This window comes from Pyxicephalus adspersus, chromosome 5, assembly GCF_032062135.1.
Source record: "Pyxicephalus adspersus chromosome 5, UCB_Pads_2.0, whole genome shotgun sequence".
Taxonomy (NCBI): Eukaryota; Metazoa; Chordata; class Amphibia; order Anura; family Pyxicephalidae; genus Pyxicephalus; species Pyxicephalus adspersus.
The window spans coordinates 96,522,937-96,543,744 of NC_092862.1; the positions used below are offsets into that span (position 1 = coordinate 96,522,937).

Genomic DNA, 20,808 nt, shown 5'->3' on the forward strand with positions numbered 1-20,808 from the left:
TGGCAGAGCCTATTCAGTTGAAAATGTTCATACAATGTATAAATATTGACTTCAAGTATCCAATTATGTGAAAATTAAGTTCATGTTCATTTTGAATAATCATGTACAGATGTTTTTATATGCTTAGATAATTGATGTGGATAATTACACTCAACTCCCATTATTAACATAGTTTTAAACATTATTAACATTTTAACATAGACAAGGCAATAAATTCTGCAAAACAAAAAAACATATTTCAGATAAATCAATTTTCAAAGCTTGGCTTTATGACCATTTATATAGTAAAACAATTCATAACTATTATAGATTTCAATAGTATTTTTTGAGGTTCTCTGCAGCTGCTTTTTTTATTACGGTAGTATTAGTTGTATTTTATGCGGTCAATGAAAGTTACACATCTGATAATTTGTATTAGGCTGTGTTATATTTGTACGTCTTTCTTTTTGTTTAAATCAATGTGAATATCATAATCCCAATGCGCACAGTAGTAGGTGCCAGCATCTTCATCTGTTAACATCTTAACCATCAGTGTATATTGTCCCAATTTCTGTATTCCAAAAAACTTACTCTTAGAAAGAATAATATCATGCACAGTTCCACTGCTGCCTAGTGTCACATAAAGAATTCCCTTCAGTTCTCAATTTTCCTTCTGTCTATACCTGTACATACATGTGAACATTGTTTCTTGTCTGAACATGAAATTTTAGTATGAGCTGCTGATTGTCCATCACCAGGCATAGTAAGAGATATCTGTCTGTGTTGTACACCCGCCTATATATCTGTAAAATAAAATAAACTATAAATGAAAAGAAAAAATGAGAATTTAATAGCTTTCATTTCAGTATCTTTGCTTTTGGTAAAGAATTGTAAATTTAGATCTATAATTCTTCAGATGAACTTTTTACAGTTGCAATGTTTTTTTTTTATTTTTAGTTTATGTCAATAAAATTGGAAAACAAACCAAAAGAAACTATAATAAAAATAAAATAAAACAAAATAAAATATTCCAGACAAAAAAAGTAAGTATTAAAACACACAAATACAACATTGCTGTATCTAGCCAGGATGACTGATAAATTCAGTAGGGAAGATTAGGTTTCAAATGTATTTTACAAGCAGTTTTATTATACCACATCCTGGTTTAAGATTTTTAACCTTCAGTTAGCATAAAGAGGTTTGGTCAGAATGTCAAGATAAGTAGGGGACGCCACGAAATGTAAATTTTCCCCCTGCTGCCTACAACTGCACGTGTATTTGCCAAAGATATGAATAGTAACAGTCTGGGTACATCCTGTAGTAGGGGGGAATATTTCTGGAATAAATTATTAATATTAATATTATTAAACAGGATTTATATAGCCCCAACATAATATGCAGCGCTGTACATTAAATAGGGGTTGCAAATGACAGACTAATACAGACAGTGATACAGGAGGAGAGGACCCTGCCCCAAAGAGCTTACAATCTAAATTGACATTGTGGTTAGGTTTTTGCTGCTAGAAGCATGGCTATGTATATGCACCATATTTAGATGCCAAAATTATCCTATTGGATGAGCCAATCACAAATGCATAGGTAGCAGGAAAGTTCTGGTAGAGGAAATTTTATTTAAGTCAAGGTGCGCAAGTAGATGAGTAGCAGATTGCACTGATACCATCCACTGTGAAGATGAAGAAACAGGGAGAGCTGAAGCTCCAAACTTTAGGAAGACCCTTCCAGATGTTTCTGCTGCTGCTATCAGACCTATCTAATGTTTTTCGAAGCCCCAAGACTTTTTCCTCTGTTTGGAGGCCTGGCTGTGTCCCCTAAGGGCTTTCTGGGTCTGCTTTGTTTCCTGCCTATTTTTTTGTTAGGAAGACCCCATTACCTGACCTTTTAGATTCATCAGTACTGCTTTTCAAATGTGGTACCATGGACTTATTAAAAAAGTAAATGTACTGTATACACAAGAAAAGACGCTTTAACTCGGCAATTTTACCTTGGATGCCATAGTGACTCTTCCGAGACAATACCAAATTACCAAAAGTTTTTTATGACTGACTTCAATGTTTGGATTCAGCCTCAACACCCATGTCAGGAAGTGTTTAGCTGAACGTACTTGAACAGAGATATATTCGAGCAACCCTACTTACTATGAAACTTAAGGAAACAATGTGATGTATTATTCTGTCATTTCAGAAACTGTTTCCTGACACCCATTGGGTGATAATTTACCCACAGACAAACTAGTAGGGGTTCTGTACTCTATATCTAATATTGGCCACCTACTGCTCTTCAGACAATATAATCTATTCTAAGTAAGGTTATCTAGTGCTTTTTCAGGCCACAAACACCCTAGGAAGACATTTGGCACATACATATCTTGTGTACTACAACGGCCTTCTTTAATTATCAAATACACACATATGTTACACAGAATGCCAGCCAAAATTACTATACCATAGAAAAAAACATATTGTAACATCTTAACAGTTAGGGCTCTATCCTAGTTTTACTAGGACATTTTTTTGTGGTGAGGCCAAATAATCTACCTGAATGTTTTAGGACGTGGGAGTTCCAGGAGGAAACCCACACAAATATGGGGTACACTTCCAAACACCATGAAAAATGTTTTGGAAAACATTTAAACCTGTGAATCTAGTGCTGCAAAGGCAAGAATGCTAACCACTGTGCCTTTCCATAAAACAGATATTATTTAACATTTAAAGGATAGTCATATATACCCCCACAAGTGGTTACATCAGTAAAAGAGCACTCTCAAAAACCATGGGGACATCTTCATGACTGGATTACCGGATTATTTTCACAACCTACTTCATGTTTCTGGGCTATCAGCATCAATTTCAGTAATTAGATTAAGGTCACTAAGTGACCCAGGCCCATACAAATGCTGGGGTGTATCATTGATTCTCATTAGAGCAGAGAATGTCAAGTCCAAATATGTATGATTTATTTTATACAAGGGTCAGGTTTAGGTTAGGAAAGACTGGGTAAATTGCCAGTTGGCTGTGGCAGGGTGTGCAGGGAGCAGGAATGCTGTATATTTGCCCACACATCATTTTTGCCCAGGACCCCATTTAGTCTAAAACTGTCCCTGCTAGTAGCTTTAACATGACTTGGATAAATGTGAACCTTTACAGAGATAGATTTCCAAATAAATCTATAACTATATTCTGATTTTGTTAAAAAATAGTACAGTAAAGCACTTTTTCATAAAAAAAACAGTTGTTGCGTGAATATTGTTACATTTTCAAAGAAATGTTAGTTACATTTTCAAAGAAAAAATCTTGTTAGATGCTGTTTTTACTTGGTGTTTCTTGAAAATGTAGTCCCAGATAAAATTCTTAATAAATACACCCCTAACTGTTTACATTTTCATACGGGGTATGAGGCACTGATTATAATACAATGCTATGAACACTGTGCATAATAAAGAATGCAAAAAGCCATTGTTATCTATATGCTAAAACCAAGGATAGCTAAAGCCTTAAACAATATTATGTCTAGATTGTGGTGCACAATAACTTGATTGGAGCTCATGGATTCCTTTTTTATTATTAAAAGTACAATTTAAAAAAAAAAATGTAATGATGCTTTTAAACTTTACATGCCAATACTTTTTTAAGTAGACTTAAAAACTTTCTAAAATGTCAATTTCCGTAACAATTATATATTTTCAATTTGAAAGCAATGCTTTTTGGAAATGCAGTTTTCTTCAGATATCCATTTAAAAGCATTCTACCTTTGAGCATATTAGTTTCATGGAAAATTAGTGTTTGTGGTTGCAGTAGTTTGCTATGTGCTGATGAGCAAATGTTACCATCTGGTTGCTGTTTCCTGTATTTTGATTTGATACAAGCTTGCTTCTAATCAGCTATATGGTCACAGATACAGTATTTGCAGCTAAATAAAGTCTAAAAAAGTAAAAAACAAGTAGCAAACAACTGGACATAGTCCGTAAAATACAATAGGAGTCTGACATGCCCACAGTTACTCAGATTGACATTCAATATCACGCACACAATTTTGTTTAGTTAGGAGAATATGTAACTCCTGGTTGAAAGTTTTACTACAATATATAGTAATTATTATATTATTTTAGGTATACATACACCTTTTATATAATACTATTTTAGTTTAATTATGCTTAGGACAACATACAAGAGTTGTTTTACATTAATAGTTTGAGCACCAATATGTAATATATACATTTTTATTTCATATTAATGCCCCCATGCAAGTATGCAATGTCCAACAGCACGTACACATTTTCTTTATTACCCTGCCACTTTGTTCATCCTCCAGTAGTAAGGTAAGGAAGTCCTGTGTAAGGTTGAAATTTCTATCTGTAGGAATTTCTTCTCACCCACCTTTGACAGTGTTGGGCCAATCATCAAGCATTGGGTAGCAGAGAGGCTCAGGGGTTATCACTTTGGTCTTTGCAGTGCTAGGTCCCAGGTGCGAATATCAGCAATTACATTATCTGCATGGAGTTTGCATGTTCTCCCATATATGTTGGAGCTATAGTAGTTATACTGATTAATAATAATAATCCTAATAATCCCGCTGCCATATAAAAGGGCATACATCACATGATCTTCTGTATCTAAAAGTACTCCTCTCCTGGCAAATTGACTGAGCAATGGGAGACTAAAGAAAAAGTAGGTGGTTAGGGAAAGAGGGTATTCAATTTAACCTGTTGGTTTACTTTGCATTTTGGCAATGCTTTGCTATAGGGAATCTTTGATATCAATGTAGTACCTAATAGACACTTGATTCCGTTAGGGACAATTACTCTGTTTATACTAACAGTGTTTTATGCTCTCTTTGGGCAGAAATGAACAAAACGAATATTATAAAATAATAGGTAAGGGGAGAAGAGGACCAAGGGGTTTTTATGTACAATTACGGTAAACTATAAGGCTGATGAAGCAAAACTTTTTTCCAATTGTGAAGATGTAACAAATGAGATTATGGACTGGTGAACATTCCCGCCATTCAAGTTGTGTTAAAGAACTGAGGGTGCCTATTTTTTAAACTTCAACTGGTTAATAAAATACTCTCCAATATTAGATTTGCATCAACTAACTAGGTAAATTTTAGGTAAAAACACAGTAATTGACAGAATCTTATTTACAGTTGGTATTTAATACTGATTTTGCCTTTCACATGCTCTGAATGAACAGTAAACCTTTTAAACAAGAATGCGTCCCGAAAAATAGTCTTCTCACCAACAACAATAAACTATCCTTTTTAAGGTTTTGTTAGATTAATAAAGATTAGAACCTTCCTGCACATTGCATTCAATTTGGACATTTAAAAAAGTTTCCTCCAACCTTAGTTCGAGATGAATAGAGATGCTCAGTGTCAGAGTTTCCATCTATCAATGAAGAGTTAAGCTACGTACACACGTCAGATTTTTATCGCCCGATAATCGGCATCGGCCCTCCCCTCTCCATAGAGCATGAATGGTGCTGTATGTACAGCATCGTTCATGCATCGTGCACTCCCTTGTCGTTGGAAATGATCGTGAAAGATCCTTTCCAACGACAAAAATTGGAAGTGTGTACGCAGCTTTACACTTATTAGGTTTAAAATGATAAAATATGCCATATAAAAATATATATAAAAATAGATATATGTCTGTGATCTATAAATAAATACATGGTGTAAATCATAGGTTCCCAACATTTTTTTAGTCAGAGCCCACTTTTTCGAGTTATTCAATAGCACCCACCTTGGTTGAACTATTCTATACTTTATATTAAAAAACAAGGACAGATTTTTTTAAATTATTTTATTAAAATATGTTAACAATATTGGTGTATTACTAAAAAATATAATTAAAAATTATATTTATTAAAAAAATTAATATAATATTAATAGTGAGATGAGCTTGGTGGCAAGTGGCCAGCTAAGTGTAACAGACACCCGATAGCCACTCAGTCCCTCGCACAGCAGCGTCTGCAGATTTGATTCCAGGCGGCAGTGAGCGGTACTGAGTCCCCCCCCCCCCCGAGCTAGGGTTCGATGGCATGAAAAAGTGGTAACCACATTGCCACCTCACTGCAAGTCTGAACGCAGTCTTTATAAAGTTTATAATTGAGGCACCACAGTGCACAGACAATTGGCAGTACCCTAATGCTCAATGCCATGGAAGTGGCCCCCAGGGGTACCTAATATGCAAACTCAATTTGGGGACCCTGGTCTTGAAATAGCTAATCACCACAAGTTTTACTTACATAGAAGGGTAGAGAACCCCTTGTTTTTTTTCTCATTAAATGCCTTTTTAAAAAAAAAAATCGAAAAGATAAAGCTCCTCCTTATCTATCATTACCGCTGCAGCAGTAAAGACTGAATGGGAGTGCAGAGTATCCTCCGATACGCACATCATGAATTCCAATAGGCTTGGGCTCCAAGAACAGACTATTCTGTCATTGAAAAAAGAAAGATGGCGATCTCACACATGCTCAGTGAGATTGGCACTTTCTTCTTACAAATACAGCGGCATACGTAACGGATCTGTGAAAATAAAGGTGTCATCTTTTTTATTTTTACTTTAGGTCCACTTTAATAAGAAAAGATCCATAATTCTTATTAGGATTTTATATTTGAGACCTCATATCTGGCAATTTGATTTTAGCATATGGGGCTAAAATCAAGTTTAGTATCAGCTCTCATGGACACTGAAAATTTCATGTTTGTACAACAATTGGTGTGGGAAATATAAAGGTTTATACATTGGGGGTAATGACAGCTGCATGGACACAGACACAGCTCTCATGCTGCTGCTGCTGTATTTATTATTACAAGGTGGGCAGGGAGCAGCACAACTGATTACCAAAATCTATAGAACATGCCCATACTCGGGGAGCTCACACTGAAGCACAATTCCATTTAAAAAGATGCCCGTGCAGACAGAGGACGCAGCATACCCAGTCATCTGGTAGTATGCATTTCAAGAGCTAGGATTATCTCATAGGACGCCTGTCTATTCCCATGGCATAAGGTCGAAAGCACATGGTTGATACATCTGTGGGAATTCTGTGCTTTCTGAACTGTAATGTTTTTTAACTTATGAAAAATTCATGTTTGTGGTTACACATTTTGGGATACAGACTAAAAAACAAAGCTTACCAACATGTTGCTGCTTCCTGTTTCTGATATGAATCAATCTGAATTTCAATGCCACCTTTGCATAGATGGTTAAGAAAAAAATTATAACCAATATTTTGTGGTCTATGTTTTTTTTTAATTTATATTTCTTATCGAAAACATTGTAAAATAAAGTACGCACCCTATAATGATAAATGTTGTATATTGCCTAATTAAAATTTTACCCATTCTGTAATCAATGTTTCACAATGCAGACTTGTTATGTTTATATTTTGTAGCATGCTGTATTCTAATTATGCTGGCTGTGGCCTTCATTTGTTTTCTTCACTGTAGAAAGTCCTTTTCTGCTGCCTGTGTCCCCTAAAATTCTATAGTTTCAGGAATAGGTGGGTGAGTTGGGTTGTATTGAACAGTTTTTGGTAACAGAGAAGGACTTGCAGTCAGTAAATGAGAATATTTTATTCATTTAACAAACCCTTTTGGTACATAATAAACTGCAATTAGCCAGAAACATGTATCAGCAACTGAATAGCTGGAATGATACTAAAGTCCTTTTAATACTACTGCTATGTACACATTAAATCTAACCTTGTTCCAATAATGAATCTTGAATGTGAGACATTTGGTTGGAATGGTTTCATACATATACTACCTATATTTGCTGTTTAGCTGTTATACACTATAAGGTACATTAGTATTTAAAATCCATATACAGCCAAATCTTTCACATCATTTTGTAAAAAGTGACAACAGTTTCATTAGACAACATAGGGGCTCTGAGTGGCAGTGAAAATTCACTAGTAAGGATAATGAATTTATATAGTCTTCCAAATGTACTAAACAACAGCAGTAACACAAACAAAAAAGCAGTAACACAAGAAAAAATACACCTAATATATATATATATATATATATATATATATATATATATTTTTTTTTTTTTCATTGAAGTATATTTTTATTGAGGTTCATAAGACAATGTAACAGATTTTAAAAGTTTGTATAAAGATATTGTATGAAGGCTCATATCAAGAAGATTTATATTTTAAGCAACAGCAATATAAGTTTGTAGCAATGCAAGTAACCATGTGAAAGATACATTCAGAGGGTACCTAGAAAAAAATACAGTACATTGTACTTTAGAGTACATTTATTATATATAGGTTTATTGAATTTATTACATTGAAATCTTTAAGGTAAATATTTAAACAAAGCAAACCTCTCTGAATTGTTGTGGCCAGTTGCCCCTTACAGGAAAATGCTGTTCTAAAGCCAGCTTGTTTATTTCCATAAATAAAATGTAAGAATTGTTTTGTTGATTTTTTGGGTTTATTGTTTTACAAATATTATTTTTTTAAATAATGCATTGCACGTTTTCACTGGTCTTTCTGTAAAGAATTCCTTTCCTATTTGAAGGTAAAATACTCGTTTCCATCAAAAATTTGACATTGCCACATTATTGCAAAATTCCTGGGATTAAAACTTAATTTGCATTCTTAAATACATTTTTCATACTAAACCATAGGCTGCTTTTTCTTGTCAAACTAAATAAATCTAGTATTTTTATCCTATTTGTTTTAGATTAGTTGTTTATCTTTATCATTATTTAAAAATCTTCTCTGTACTTATTAGTTGCTGCCCAAATCTAATATTAAGGATGTGGCTTTATAAAGTTTTTGTAGAGTGTCTATAGACTTCCAACATACATTTTTATAAACCTGTTCTAATTTTATTTTTATTCTGCATTTCCTGCTTAACGTTGAATGCTGCCTACCAAAATAATAGTACTATTGTTTTTTTTTTTCAAATTCTTTTTTTTTGTTTTAGTTTTATTTGTTTTTTTTTTAAATGTCCCTGCTTTTATAGTGGCATTAACGATACTGGGAATATCTGTTCTTCCGGCCATGTAGATTAACTCAACATTTTTGCATTAGCTTTTCTGTTAACCTGTACTGGTTTTTCAATTTTTACATCAAATTCTTAAAATATTCCCAGTTCCTACTTAAAGACCTAATGCCCACCTACAGCCATGAGTAGGAAGATCTAAGGTATTGAATTTCAAAGAGGCAACGTAAAAATATATTTTATATAAAAAAGATATCTAGAGTTCAAGTACACTTTAAACTTTACCATTTTTAAGTTCATTACAATTATAATATTAATATATAATAATATATAATTATATTATATATAATAATATATTATTATATATTATAATAATAAATATAATATTATTATCAGAGGTGCAAATCTAATCATTTAGCCTAAAAATCTAAACTAGATCCTGCTATAGTATTTATGTAGTTTTGTAATTGTACTGTAAAAAAAAAAAAAAAATTGTATTGTAACTGTTTTGTGAAGTGTGTCAGATCATATAACTAAATACTAGGGCAAGTAAACAATTTTGATTACAAAAAACAAAACAAAAAAATAAAAGCAAATCCAATGTATTTTCCTCTTTTTAGATTACATTTCTTCTACAGTTGAGTAGTTAATGCTTGATCTTTGAACTGGACTTGGACTTCAGGAAAATCAGAAGTGGACAATACATAATGCTTTTCAGGAGTAACATTGCATAGGTAATTTGTGCTGCTTTGCATCTCACCAACAAAACAAAAAAATAAAAGCAAATCCAATGTATTTTCCTCTTTTTAGATTACATTTCTTCTACAGTTGAGTAGTTAATGCTTGATCTTTGAACTGGACTTGGACTTCAGGAAAATCAGAAGTGGACAATACATAATGCTTTTCAGGAGTAACATTGCATAGGTAATTTGTGCTGCTTTGCATCTCACCAAAAGTCCTTTTCTTAGGGTACCTGTACCTGGAAGAATTAGTAAAAACAAAATAAAACAAGTTATTCAACATGTCTATTTTATGTTGAATCATCACAAGGATTATATTGGTTGTGTTAATTAATTAACTTCTGGAGCAAGCTGTGCTTTGATATGCAAAAAGAAAGAACTGCAGAGTTTGTCTTGGTCAATAAAGAGTTACAAGTTGTTGCAGAAGAGCTCAAGCCTTAAGATCACCCACAACCTCAGCTGTGTTTAACAAAAGACTTCTTCTGCAAGCCACGCAAACCGCCTCCCTCTTTCCATCAAACCTCCATCCTGCACAGTGAGCAGGGAAGCCCGTTTCTAGGAGTCATCAGTATGTCAGATGTCCTTAACTCGGGGACTACCTGTAAATATATATAGTATATATACCCAACAGCTTTTTCCCTGCAATAAATTGTGAATACTGAGGTGTAACTTACTTGCTACCTGACCCAGCAACATGTTGCTCCTACTACTATCACGTGAATTAAAGCAGCATTTAAGGAAACCTCATATTAGCTTTCACTAATAATAACACAAAATAAATTTTAAAGGTTCAATAGTTTTCAAAGTTAATGGAACTGGGAGTTATTTTTTCCTCTGCACATAAGACTGGGATTGTTACACTGACTCATGTCTCCTCCATCAGCAGTGGCATCAAAGTGGTATATCAGATTTTCTCTAGGTAGTATCATACTCCTGAGCAAATACACCTTTTGTTCTGACAGATTAATAATGATTGCTGGAGCTGTTGGTCTGATGCTTCACATCTTCTGGTCATGTCCCAGGCTATTGCAATTTTAGAAAAAGGTTCAGGTCTTTATGCAAAATGAACAATTTTTTTTCTGTTTACCTCAAAGGACCTGATTTACTAAAGCTCTCAATCACTAGAGAAGATTGACTTCCACGGGAGAACCTGAGTGGTCCAGCAAACCTGAAATTAATTTCATTAAATGATACGTTATTAGTTGGCAAATGTTTTTAATCCTGGAGCAAATCCAATCCAGGTTTGCTGGATCACCTGGATTTTCCCATTATTATTATTATAATTATTATTCAGGATTTATATAGCGCCAACATATTACGCAGCGCTGTACATTAAATAGGGATTGCAAATGACAGACTAATACAGACAGTGATACAGGAGGAGAGGACCCTGCCCCGAAGAGCTTACAATCTAGTAGGTGGGGGAATTTCACACACAAAGGATGTGAGATATGTAGTGTGGGAAGTAGTGATGGTTTCAAATGACAGAAGAAGCCGGGTAGGCAAGTTTGAAAAAATGGGTTTTGAGTGCTCTTTTAAATGAGCAGAAAGTAGGAGCAAGCCGAATAGGACGAGGAAGACCATTCCAGAGAGTTGGAGCAGCTCTAGAAAAGTCTTGTATTCGTGCGTGTGATGAGGTTATGAGTGAGGAAGTCAGTAGTAGGTCATTGGAGGAGCGGAGAGAGCGGCAAGGGGAGTATTTTTTGATACTTTATCTTCTCCAGCCCAGGAGAGCTTTAATAAATCAAGTCCAATGAGTTTCCTAAGGTATATTGTAACTCATTCATCAGGCACTTAATTAATGCTGATAGGTTTTGTATCCTGTTGTCCTTGAAGAAGTCTGAAACACCCTCTGTGGATCTGTCAAAATACATTATTTCATTGACCTTTACTCCCTCTGTCAATACACTGCACCTGTTGGCCACCATGCACACAATATCCTATACTTTTTTAACAGTTTTGTGTGTTGACACTTGTGGTAAAGAAGAAGTTGATTAGTTTTGTCTTTTCTGCTGTATTGTTTCTCTTGGTTGCACTGGATTTGATCAGATCATTTAATTATTTCTATTTATTATACAGTTTCTATAGATATGCATACTCATAGAAATACATTTTGCAATCTATAACTACTTTATATATTTTTTTTTAAATAATATTTAATATAAATTACTTTTTTACATTAACTTTGACCTACTTCAAAACCAGCTATTATCTTGAACACTGATAGTTCTCATAAATAATCTTTGTGCTTAGTGTATTTGCATACCTTGTATGTACTCATTTCCTGATACGGACGTATGTTTCCAGCCTTCATTGGTTCCCTGATTGTACTTGCAGGTAAATGTCTTGCTCAGGTCATATTTTGTAACTTTTATCCAGCTGCTAAGTGAATACATGTTGTTATTGATATTGTGTACAATTTCACTTTGCTCTGATTCCAGCTCATTCTTGTTGTCACCTTCATTCCAGACCACTCTGATGTTATCAGGGAAAAAATTCTGAAGGATGCATGTGTAAATTGCAAACCCTTCTCTAACCACCTCTACCCTGCTTGATTTCAAGATGGTCACTACTGGTTCCTTCACTGGTTCATCTGGAAAGAACAATTACAACACAAACCGAAAATAAGTCAAAATAATGTTTATGACTTTTATGTTCATGAGTTGTATATGACTGCCAGCTCCAAAAATGTTTTTTTACATATAAGTGTGAAGGGTAAATACTTATGTCAGGTTTTTATTTTAAAGATTTCCTCACTTTCCTTCTTCATGCAACAGTAAAACATAAAGGAAAATCATCCCTGCATAGTCATGACAAAAAAACCCTGATGAAAGTTCTTATATCTCAAATTCTATCTACAACTAAGCAAAATTATACTAATAATACAAACTAAGCAATGTTAAATGCCTATATGATCCATATATTTACAAATGTATATATCTGCACGTATTATGATTATGTCACATAGGAGGCAAGAAAACTATATTGTAGGAATATTTAAACACATTCAATATTCATATTTGTTGTTTTTATGTTTGACAATATTTGAAAAGTTAAAAGTTATTTAAAAGATTTTTTCAATCACTAATATTTTATGCAGTGGATTTATATATGGTAAAGTAGTAGTCATGAACAGCTATGGTAGAAACATTCTTAACAAACTTTATGACATATACCATCAATACAAAATGTAACATATCTACAGGGATTCAATAAATACATTATTAGAATAAAACACAATGGAAACAACCATGAATCTGCATTGCATATTCCAAAGTATTTTGTTTATTTTTCATTTATTTCTAATATATGCTATTCAGATAATAGCAGGCACACACTAATTCATGTATACTGCATGAAAAATACATGTTAAAGAGCCACTAGCCATTATTTTTGGAAGCAGAGGTAAAAGAAGGCACTTAGTAATTTGTAAGCTTCCATTTCGGAATATTGGCTTTCTGTCCTGATGATTCTCTGGATTCTGTGTTTTCTTAGCTAGTAATCAAAACAGATATTCATATCACTTTGGACTTTATATAATTTAACATGTTGCCTGCTTTTATATATTAGTGAAGCTAAAACTTTATTTTAAATTTAGGTATACTTTATACTTTAACTTAGGTATACTTTAACTTTAAGGAACAAACATGTTGTTAGCATATACAGAAAATCAACATAGCCTACACATTTCATTTTAGGTTTACTCTAATTTCAGTTTTACCTAATAACAAAAAATAGTACTCCATCTTGGAAATTCTTGTACCTATAAGTAGACATACACACCTTAAAATTCCCAATAATAGTTTTGGGCTAATGGGTTTATGAAGGGTTCAGACGAAAGATGATGTCCATGCATCATTGCACCATTATCTCTGTATTAATTTCCTTTGGTGAGAAGGCAGATATCTGGAAACCCCCTTTTTAGGGAGTCAATCATAACACCCACCTAGACATGCCCACTTCCAAGCAAGGGAATGAAAATAGAGTGTCTGAAACTACCCTAACTTTCGGCTCCAGTTCATAAGCCTTCCTGCCTTTTTTTTTTTAGAGCTCAAACACACATTGACACTAAACTTGTGCTTGACAATATTGGTAAGAGATCTGGCATATACCAAAGACTATTAGCCATTCTAATCCTCCTGACCACAATTAAAAAGTCAGACAAGTCAATATAACTTTCCTAAAGTTTATCTCAAATATCTACATATGTTAATGGAAATACCAAATAGCAGACCCACTGAACCCACTGTGGGATGGAATTCCAACTATACCTGGTACATGTTCCGTTATCCATTCACTTCCGGTTGCCTCATGTTTGTACTTGCATGTAAATTTCTTTTTCAGGTTAGATTTTGGTACTTTTATCCAGCTGCTCAGTAAATACGTTTTACTGGCAATATTGTGTTGAATTTCAGTTTGTTCCGACTCCACTTCATTGTTGTCTTCATTCCAGATCACTCTGATCACACCAGGGAAAAAATTCTGCAGGCTGCACATATAAATTGCAAACCCTTCTCTCTTCACATCTTCAATGCTAGACTTTAATATGGTTACCTCTGGTTTTTTTACAGGTTGATCTAGAAACAACAATATGTAGAATATCATTGAGCTTTTTAGTATCAGAATCAGAACTCTCTACCAAAATATTTCTTTAATTTTTTGGATAAAATAGGAAAGCATGAGAAGCTTGACAGGTTTTATAGTGGTCTTCCCTACCAAAGATTTTCCCCTCCTTTTCTGTCCTGTTGACAGAGGAATGATAAAGAACAATAGCACAACGCACAATATAAAATATTCCAATATAATGGCAATCCATATTGCACCTGCTGCAATTCTTATGTACACAAACAGAAGTTTAACACTGTATGAGAAAATTATCTTGCTGTTAACTATCTATCATTTTGTAGAAATGTTTCCCATAAAAACAACCTATTCTTTTTTTTCAATTCCTAAATACAGTAATTCAGTTTATATGCCATTAAAATAACTTTGTTCATGAGCACCTTTTTATAAAATGTTTTATACCATTTATAAAGCACTAATAAGGTGCATCTGTTACAAATTATATGTACTTTTTGATAATTCAGGGAAATTGTTTTTCCTCAATGTACATTTTTGCTTTTATAAATATGTATATAGAATATTATTTTAATATAGGACATTTTATAAAAGTTTAAAATATCTTATTTTTTTGGTAATGGTGTAATTCTAGTTACCTTACCCAGGTTTTCAGACTTTTGAAATGTACATAAAAGGATATAGTGTTTGACTTACTAAAGTGCAACTTGTTGACTTTGAATGGTAATTTTTTAAAGTGCCTTTTTCTGTACAAAATGTTAGTGCATCCAGTGAACCTGTGTGAACCTGATAACCCAATTATATGTGAAAAAAAGCAATTATTTAATTTTGCTAGAAAATGAATAGCTGATTGAAGTGAGCATCACATTATTTAGGAAGCTCAGTGAACATTCACTTTGTATTTAGTAGAGCATTCACTTAACGTGGCGAATCAACCCTACTAATGTAAAAGTGTACTTTAAGCTTCATTTCCATACTTTTTTACACAAATGTTTTACTTGGCTTGACAATTGGATTTATATCTATTACATTAATGCACAATATTTATTTCCTAATAGAGTGAATATTATACTTATACACATTTTCCCTGCTACGTTTTGGGAATAATTTTTTTTACAAAAGGCCGGTGTTTTTAAATGATATGAATATGAGCAGACAAAAAAAGCAGAGCAGTAGTTTTTGGCACTACAAGCTAGGTGTATTTACAAAATTCAATCTTGTTTCCTAAATGTCCTTTCATATGATTGGATATTCCTTTCAAAGACATCTATCACTATGTTCATTAAAGTGAAGTATCCCTTTAAATGGGATACATTACCTTAGTGAACAGCCTAAATTCCTTTAGTAAATCAACCCCAATGTGTCTTAGCTCCCTGTGTTGAAAGAAAAGGTACAGTTTGGTTCTCTGATTTTTATTCTCTTCCCATGCTTTGACAGCCCTTTAAAAAACAGGCCCTGTTAAAACAAAGCACAATAACATGAAAAAAACTGCAATTATGTGTGGTAACACAATGGATTTGGCAGATGTGAGGGGATCCTCAGTGCTAAGGTTCATAGCTAAGTCCATAATTTTGAAAGTAAAAATAAATGTTAGAGATAACTTTTTTTAGAACCTCCAGCAAAATCTATCTTTGACATGCTCTACGAAGTGAATAAGCAAAATTTATTTTTCTACTTACACACATATTTCCTTTCTTTCAGGTCATGTCTGGCTCTGCTGTTCCTCGTCGTAAGTGCCTTAACAACCCTGATTCATTTTGTTATATCTGTGGCAATTTCACCATTCCCAGTCAAAGGGTGAACATCAGCACATTTGTAGAGCAAGCCTATTCGGCATATTTCAAAGTCAAACTTGGTGATCAAGATAAGTCTTGGGCCCCTCAGAAGGTGTGCAAACAGTGTGTTTTCATTACACTACCCTCTCTTGAAGAACATAATTATGATGATGAACTAAGTGACAACAATGATGAAGAGTTTGAAATTGAAGAGTACTCTGTTCGTAAGGGATTTGATCAGCATGAGTTGAGTGATTTGGCACAATTGAAGAAGGCTTCAGAACTCCTAGCATCAAGACTGCTTGAGAAAAACTTACTTGAAAAGGAAACTAAGGTATCGTACTTTCTAACCAGAGAAATTACATTTCTGCAGTACTTCTGTAGAACTGACAGTGGCTTTGTGTATTGCCATAACATACCTTTAATGGAATAATTGGGAATTCCAATCTATAACTCAACTGAATGACGACCATTCATCGATAGCTCAAAGCGGAGCCTAAAATTTGTCCTCCTTCACAATGGCAATATATTTGGGTCAGTCCCAATTGGCCATTCAGTTTCTCTTTGTGAAAAATATGCAGACATAAAGAGAGTCATTGAGTTGTTGTAATATCTGTGTTGACCTTGAAACAGTATGCTTCCCTCTTGGTCAGCAACGCGGATACACCAAGTATCCTTATGATCTGTGCATGTGGGAAAGCAATGCTCGTGAGAGGCATTGGGTGGAAAGGAATTGGCCTCCAAGATCTGCCCTAAAACCAGGTGATCCAAACATTCTACATGAGCCACTTGATGATAGAAAGAATATTTTATTCCCGCCTCTGCACATGACACTGGGCCTGATGAAGCAGTTTGTTAAAGCTTTTCCATCTGAAGAAGACTGTTTTAAGTACATCATTTTGGCATTTCCTAGCCTCTCATTTGAAAAAATAAAGACCGGTGTGTTTGATGGTCCACAGATTTGGCAGCTCATCAAAGATGGACATTTCATCAGGACAATGTCAGAAATCAAAAAGAATGCTTGGTTATCATTCAAAGCCATTGTCAAGGACTTTCCTGGAAACACACGAGCAAATGATTACACAGAAATTGTCCAGAAACTCTTGGAGAGCTACCAAACGCTTGCTTGCAATATGAACATCAAGGTGCATTTTCTGCATAGTCATAGTCATAGTCTTTCTAACTTCCCTGAAAACCTTGGTGCAGTCAGTGATGAGCAAGGTGAACGATTCCACCAAGATTTGAAGGTCGTTGAAGAACGGTACCAGGGTAGATGGGATGTACATATGATGGCTGACTATTGTTGGAGCATCCCGAGGGATTGTCCTAACATTTAACACTCCAGGAAAAACTATAGGTGTAAATTTTTACCTTAACCGCTTACCCAATTAATTTTCAAATGTTTTCCTGTAAAAAGAATGTCAATGAGTAACAATAAATCCTTTGTATGAACAAAAGAAATTTAAATAAACAGTACATTCAAGTTATTTATTTATTTTTTCGTTGTATGTTGCCTTGGAGTCACAAACTGCTCATTGCTCAAGAAACCCATAACAAGGGAACTCTTGTTTAGGAACACTGCAATAAACTAAAGCATGTGTTTTAACACCTATTACCCATGTAGTGCCATTCATTGTGATACCTCCCTTAAATCTTTTAGTTAAGTACCTAACCTGGAATGGCTTGGTCAAGTTTATTATTATACATGAGAGTTGTAACCTGATTGATAAAAAAAATATTTTTTTTTTTTATTAGTAAAGACCTGGCCAAATAAATGCCACAGGAGAAGCAACAAAATACTAAGCATATATATTTTTGTTTTTGCGGGGGGGTATCTAATATTTTTCTCCTACTTAGTCTGAACAAAAAAATGTTGCCAGCAATGTCCAGTTTTTTTTTGTAGGTATTTTTTTCAATGCCAGAATGTTTAGCTGCCAAAGAAAATATGCAAATCTCTGATTTGCTTTTTTAGCAATAAAGTAAAACAGCAATGAACATCCTCCAAGAGTAGTGCTTCTATCATTTTTGCCAGGGGTTGTACAAATTCCTAGATATCTTGTGAATCCAGTCACCTAACCAGAAGAGTGCCTACGCTACTATGCAGCACCAGCACTTGCAGGTGGTGCTTCTTTGATGTCCCTAGGACAGTGGAGACATACTAGGTCTTAGATCCTGGCCACTCTTGAGGATCAGATCCAAAGGTGGTTTACCCCTGGAAATTTCTAGAAATGTAGTATTATGTCAGGTAATAGCATTACCACTGTGGTCGCTCTCACCCATGTACCCCACAAGGCACACATTCTAAACCTTGTGGTGAAGACGTGGTTAAGGGCACGTGGAGTGTTCATCCACTTCTAGCATTCCCCATCCACCACCATGTCACTGTCCAAGTTACAGAGGCACCCCAGCTGGCCACAGCATAGGCTGATGGTAGACTATGTCTTTGCTAATGCTCCCCACAGTGTTCCTGCACAATCTTGGGGTACCGTTTCCTAATAGTTACTCATGCTGTGCTGCCTCAAAAAATATTCCAGATCAATGCAAGGGTGACTACTGGAAAGCCACCCTTATAGACTTTCACTTCAAGGCGAAACTTAGGAAATTCATTGTAGCTGACCAGCAGAAGTAGTAACCCGAATTGTATTTATCCATAGCGCCTAGCAAATTATTAACAGCAACAGTAAGACCACCACCAGGTATAATTCGTCTGTGTTTTTTTTATGAGTAACCTTGAACCAACTTTGAGTACAAACAGGTGTAATCCTACAAAAAAATACCATTGTTTTTTTGCAAGGAACTTACCTGCCCAGGGAGCCCGCGGCATCCCTGTTGATTACAGCCGCAGAGGGAGATGCCGCTACAGCAGGCAGCATGGCCGAGGCTGCTCCTCTGCTCGCAGTGTGTCTCTCTGCAACTACTGTTCGGCCAGGCGGCATCCCCAGCATCCCTATGGACGTGATTACAGAAAGTCCTGTTCCCAGCACTCCTATGGATGTGCAAAGTAGGGCACGTCCCAGGGGTGCTGTGGAAAGAGGTACGCGTGCTACCATGCATGCCTCTTGTACCCCCCCGGGGGCGTGGCACTCCTGCGGGGCGGGATATAGGTAGTTTGAATTACCTGTGGCCAATCGGCCGCAGGGGATTCAGTTTACCTCCAATCAAATGGCGCAAGGTCATTGGGCACTCTGGCCATTTAAGGAGAACCTGTCCTGAACACCATTGCCCACTATAAGCCTCTGTGAGTACAGGGTCCTAACTCATATGGGTACTAACAATACCTATAAAAATTAAAAAGGTTAACAATAAAATAATGATTATTTTGTTTTCTACTACTAAATTAAAAATGTTTTTCCAATTATTTATTATTATTTAAAACATGTGAATATCTGTTTTTTTACTAGATGATGCAGAACCTGCCTGAAAAACTGATCCACTGAAAACACTACTTTTACAAAATGTACAAAATAATTGACAAAATTGTTCAGGAAAAAGAATGATTAGCCTGTGTTGAACATATCATGACCTTATTGTAAACTTTTTATAAAAACCCTACTGTGAAGAATCATTATTCCCTTGTGTGAAGCAATGTTTTAATCTTCTTGAGCTGGATAATATTCTTCTAAAGGAAACAATTTTGAATTGGAGTTGGATCATTTCAGCCAGGCCAAATAAAATAGCTGCAGATACTAAATCTGAAAATGGACCAGGTGAAGATGTCAGCATCACAGAGGTAGCATGGAAGGTAAGTTTACTTTTTTTTTTATTTTTTTTTTTTTTGCAGTGGTTGCGGACACCTTTTTCCTACTTTTAAGCAAGCAGTCGGCTAGGTATAAGACTGACATAGAAGCTGTTGACAGCAAAGAGAATTGATAATAAAATAAGTGTAACTACACTTTAAATTACCATACATGGTACCAAAACAACAAAACGTTTTGATAACAAGTAGTTTCAGAATATTTTTGCCATTGTTATGTCTCAATAATTCACATTTTTTAATTAAATGTGCAAAATGAGCACAAATGTACAATAGCAGCATGCCATTCTTGTCTTGTTTCATTTTTGTCTTCTTTTTCTTATGAAAAACAAGACAATGTTCTTCTCCCTTTTTTGCACAGATGTCTTACTGCTCTTTTATCATATGAGCAAAGAATTGGCACCTTGCACAGTAGTCGGTACCTTTATCTTCATTTAGTAATTGCTGAATGGTCAGTGTAAAGTCATCTGGAATCCAAAACGTTTTCTTATCAACTCCATCTTCATAACTTGTTTTTCTATGTAGCACATACAGACATATTTTTGGTTCTTCTTGTTTCTGCACATACCAATCTAAATCATGGTCAGTTGGTAATATCCCAGAGCTATCCAAGTGGGCAGCTTCACTAGGAGTGAAGAATAACTCCTTATATGAATCCACATTGGATTAGTTACGGATATTTAATAAAGATCTGGAATTTGTACCAACATATTTTGGGAAACAAATGGAGTTAGATTCTAGGGGTGATACATTAGATCAGGGGTCCTCAAACTACGGCCCGTGGGACGAATACGGCCCGCTGAGGTTGTCCATCCGGCCCGCCGGCAGCCCAGGCTGCTTCTCCTGCTTGAGTTCTGGCTGCCTGCCATCTGCACTCCAGGGAACCCGGTCACGTGACACCACTGTTGCCGGGGTAACGCTGGAGCTGTCGGGCTGAAGCCATCAGGCAGAGACTCACTGCTGCCTTCATTCCCTGCTCACTGCAGCACAAATGTAC

General features: G+C 35.1%; 1 gene segment (V, D, J or C); it reads right to left on the minus strand.

Moving 5' to 3' along the window:
- Nucleotides 1-9,800: 9,800 nt before the first annotated feature.
- On the minus strand, nt 9,801-18,881 carry LOC140332073 (Ig heavy chain C region, secreted form-like). The segment is given in 4 exon segments: nt 9,801-9,943; nt 11,971-12,297; nt 13,976-14,281; nt 18,860-18,881. Coding segments are annotated over 4 exon segments (798 nt in total).
- Between the last annotated feature and the right edge of the window lie 1,927 nt (nt 18,882-20,808).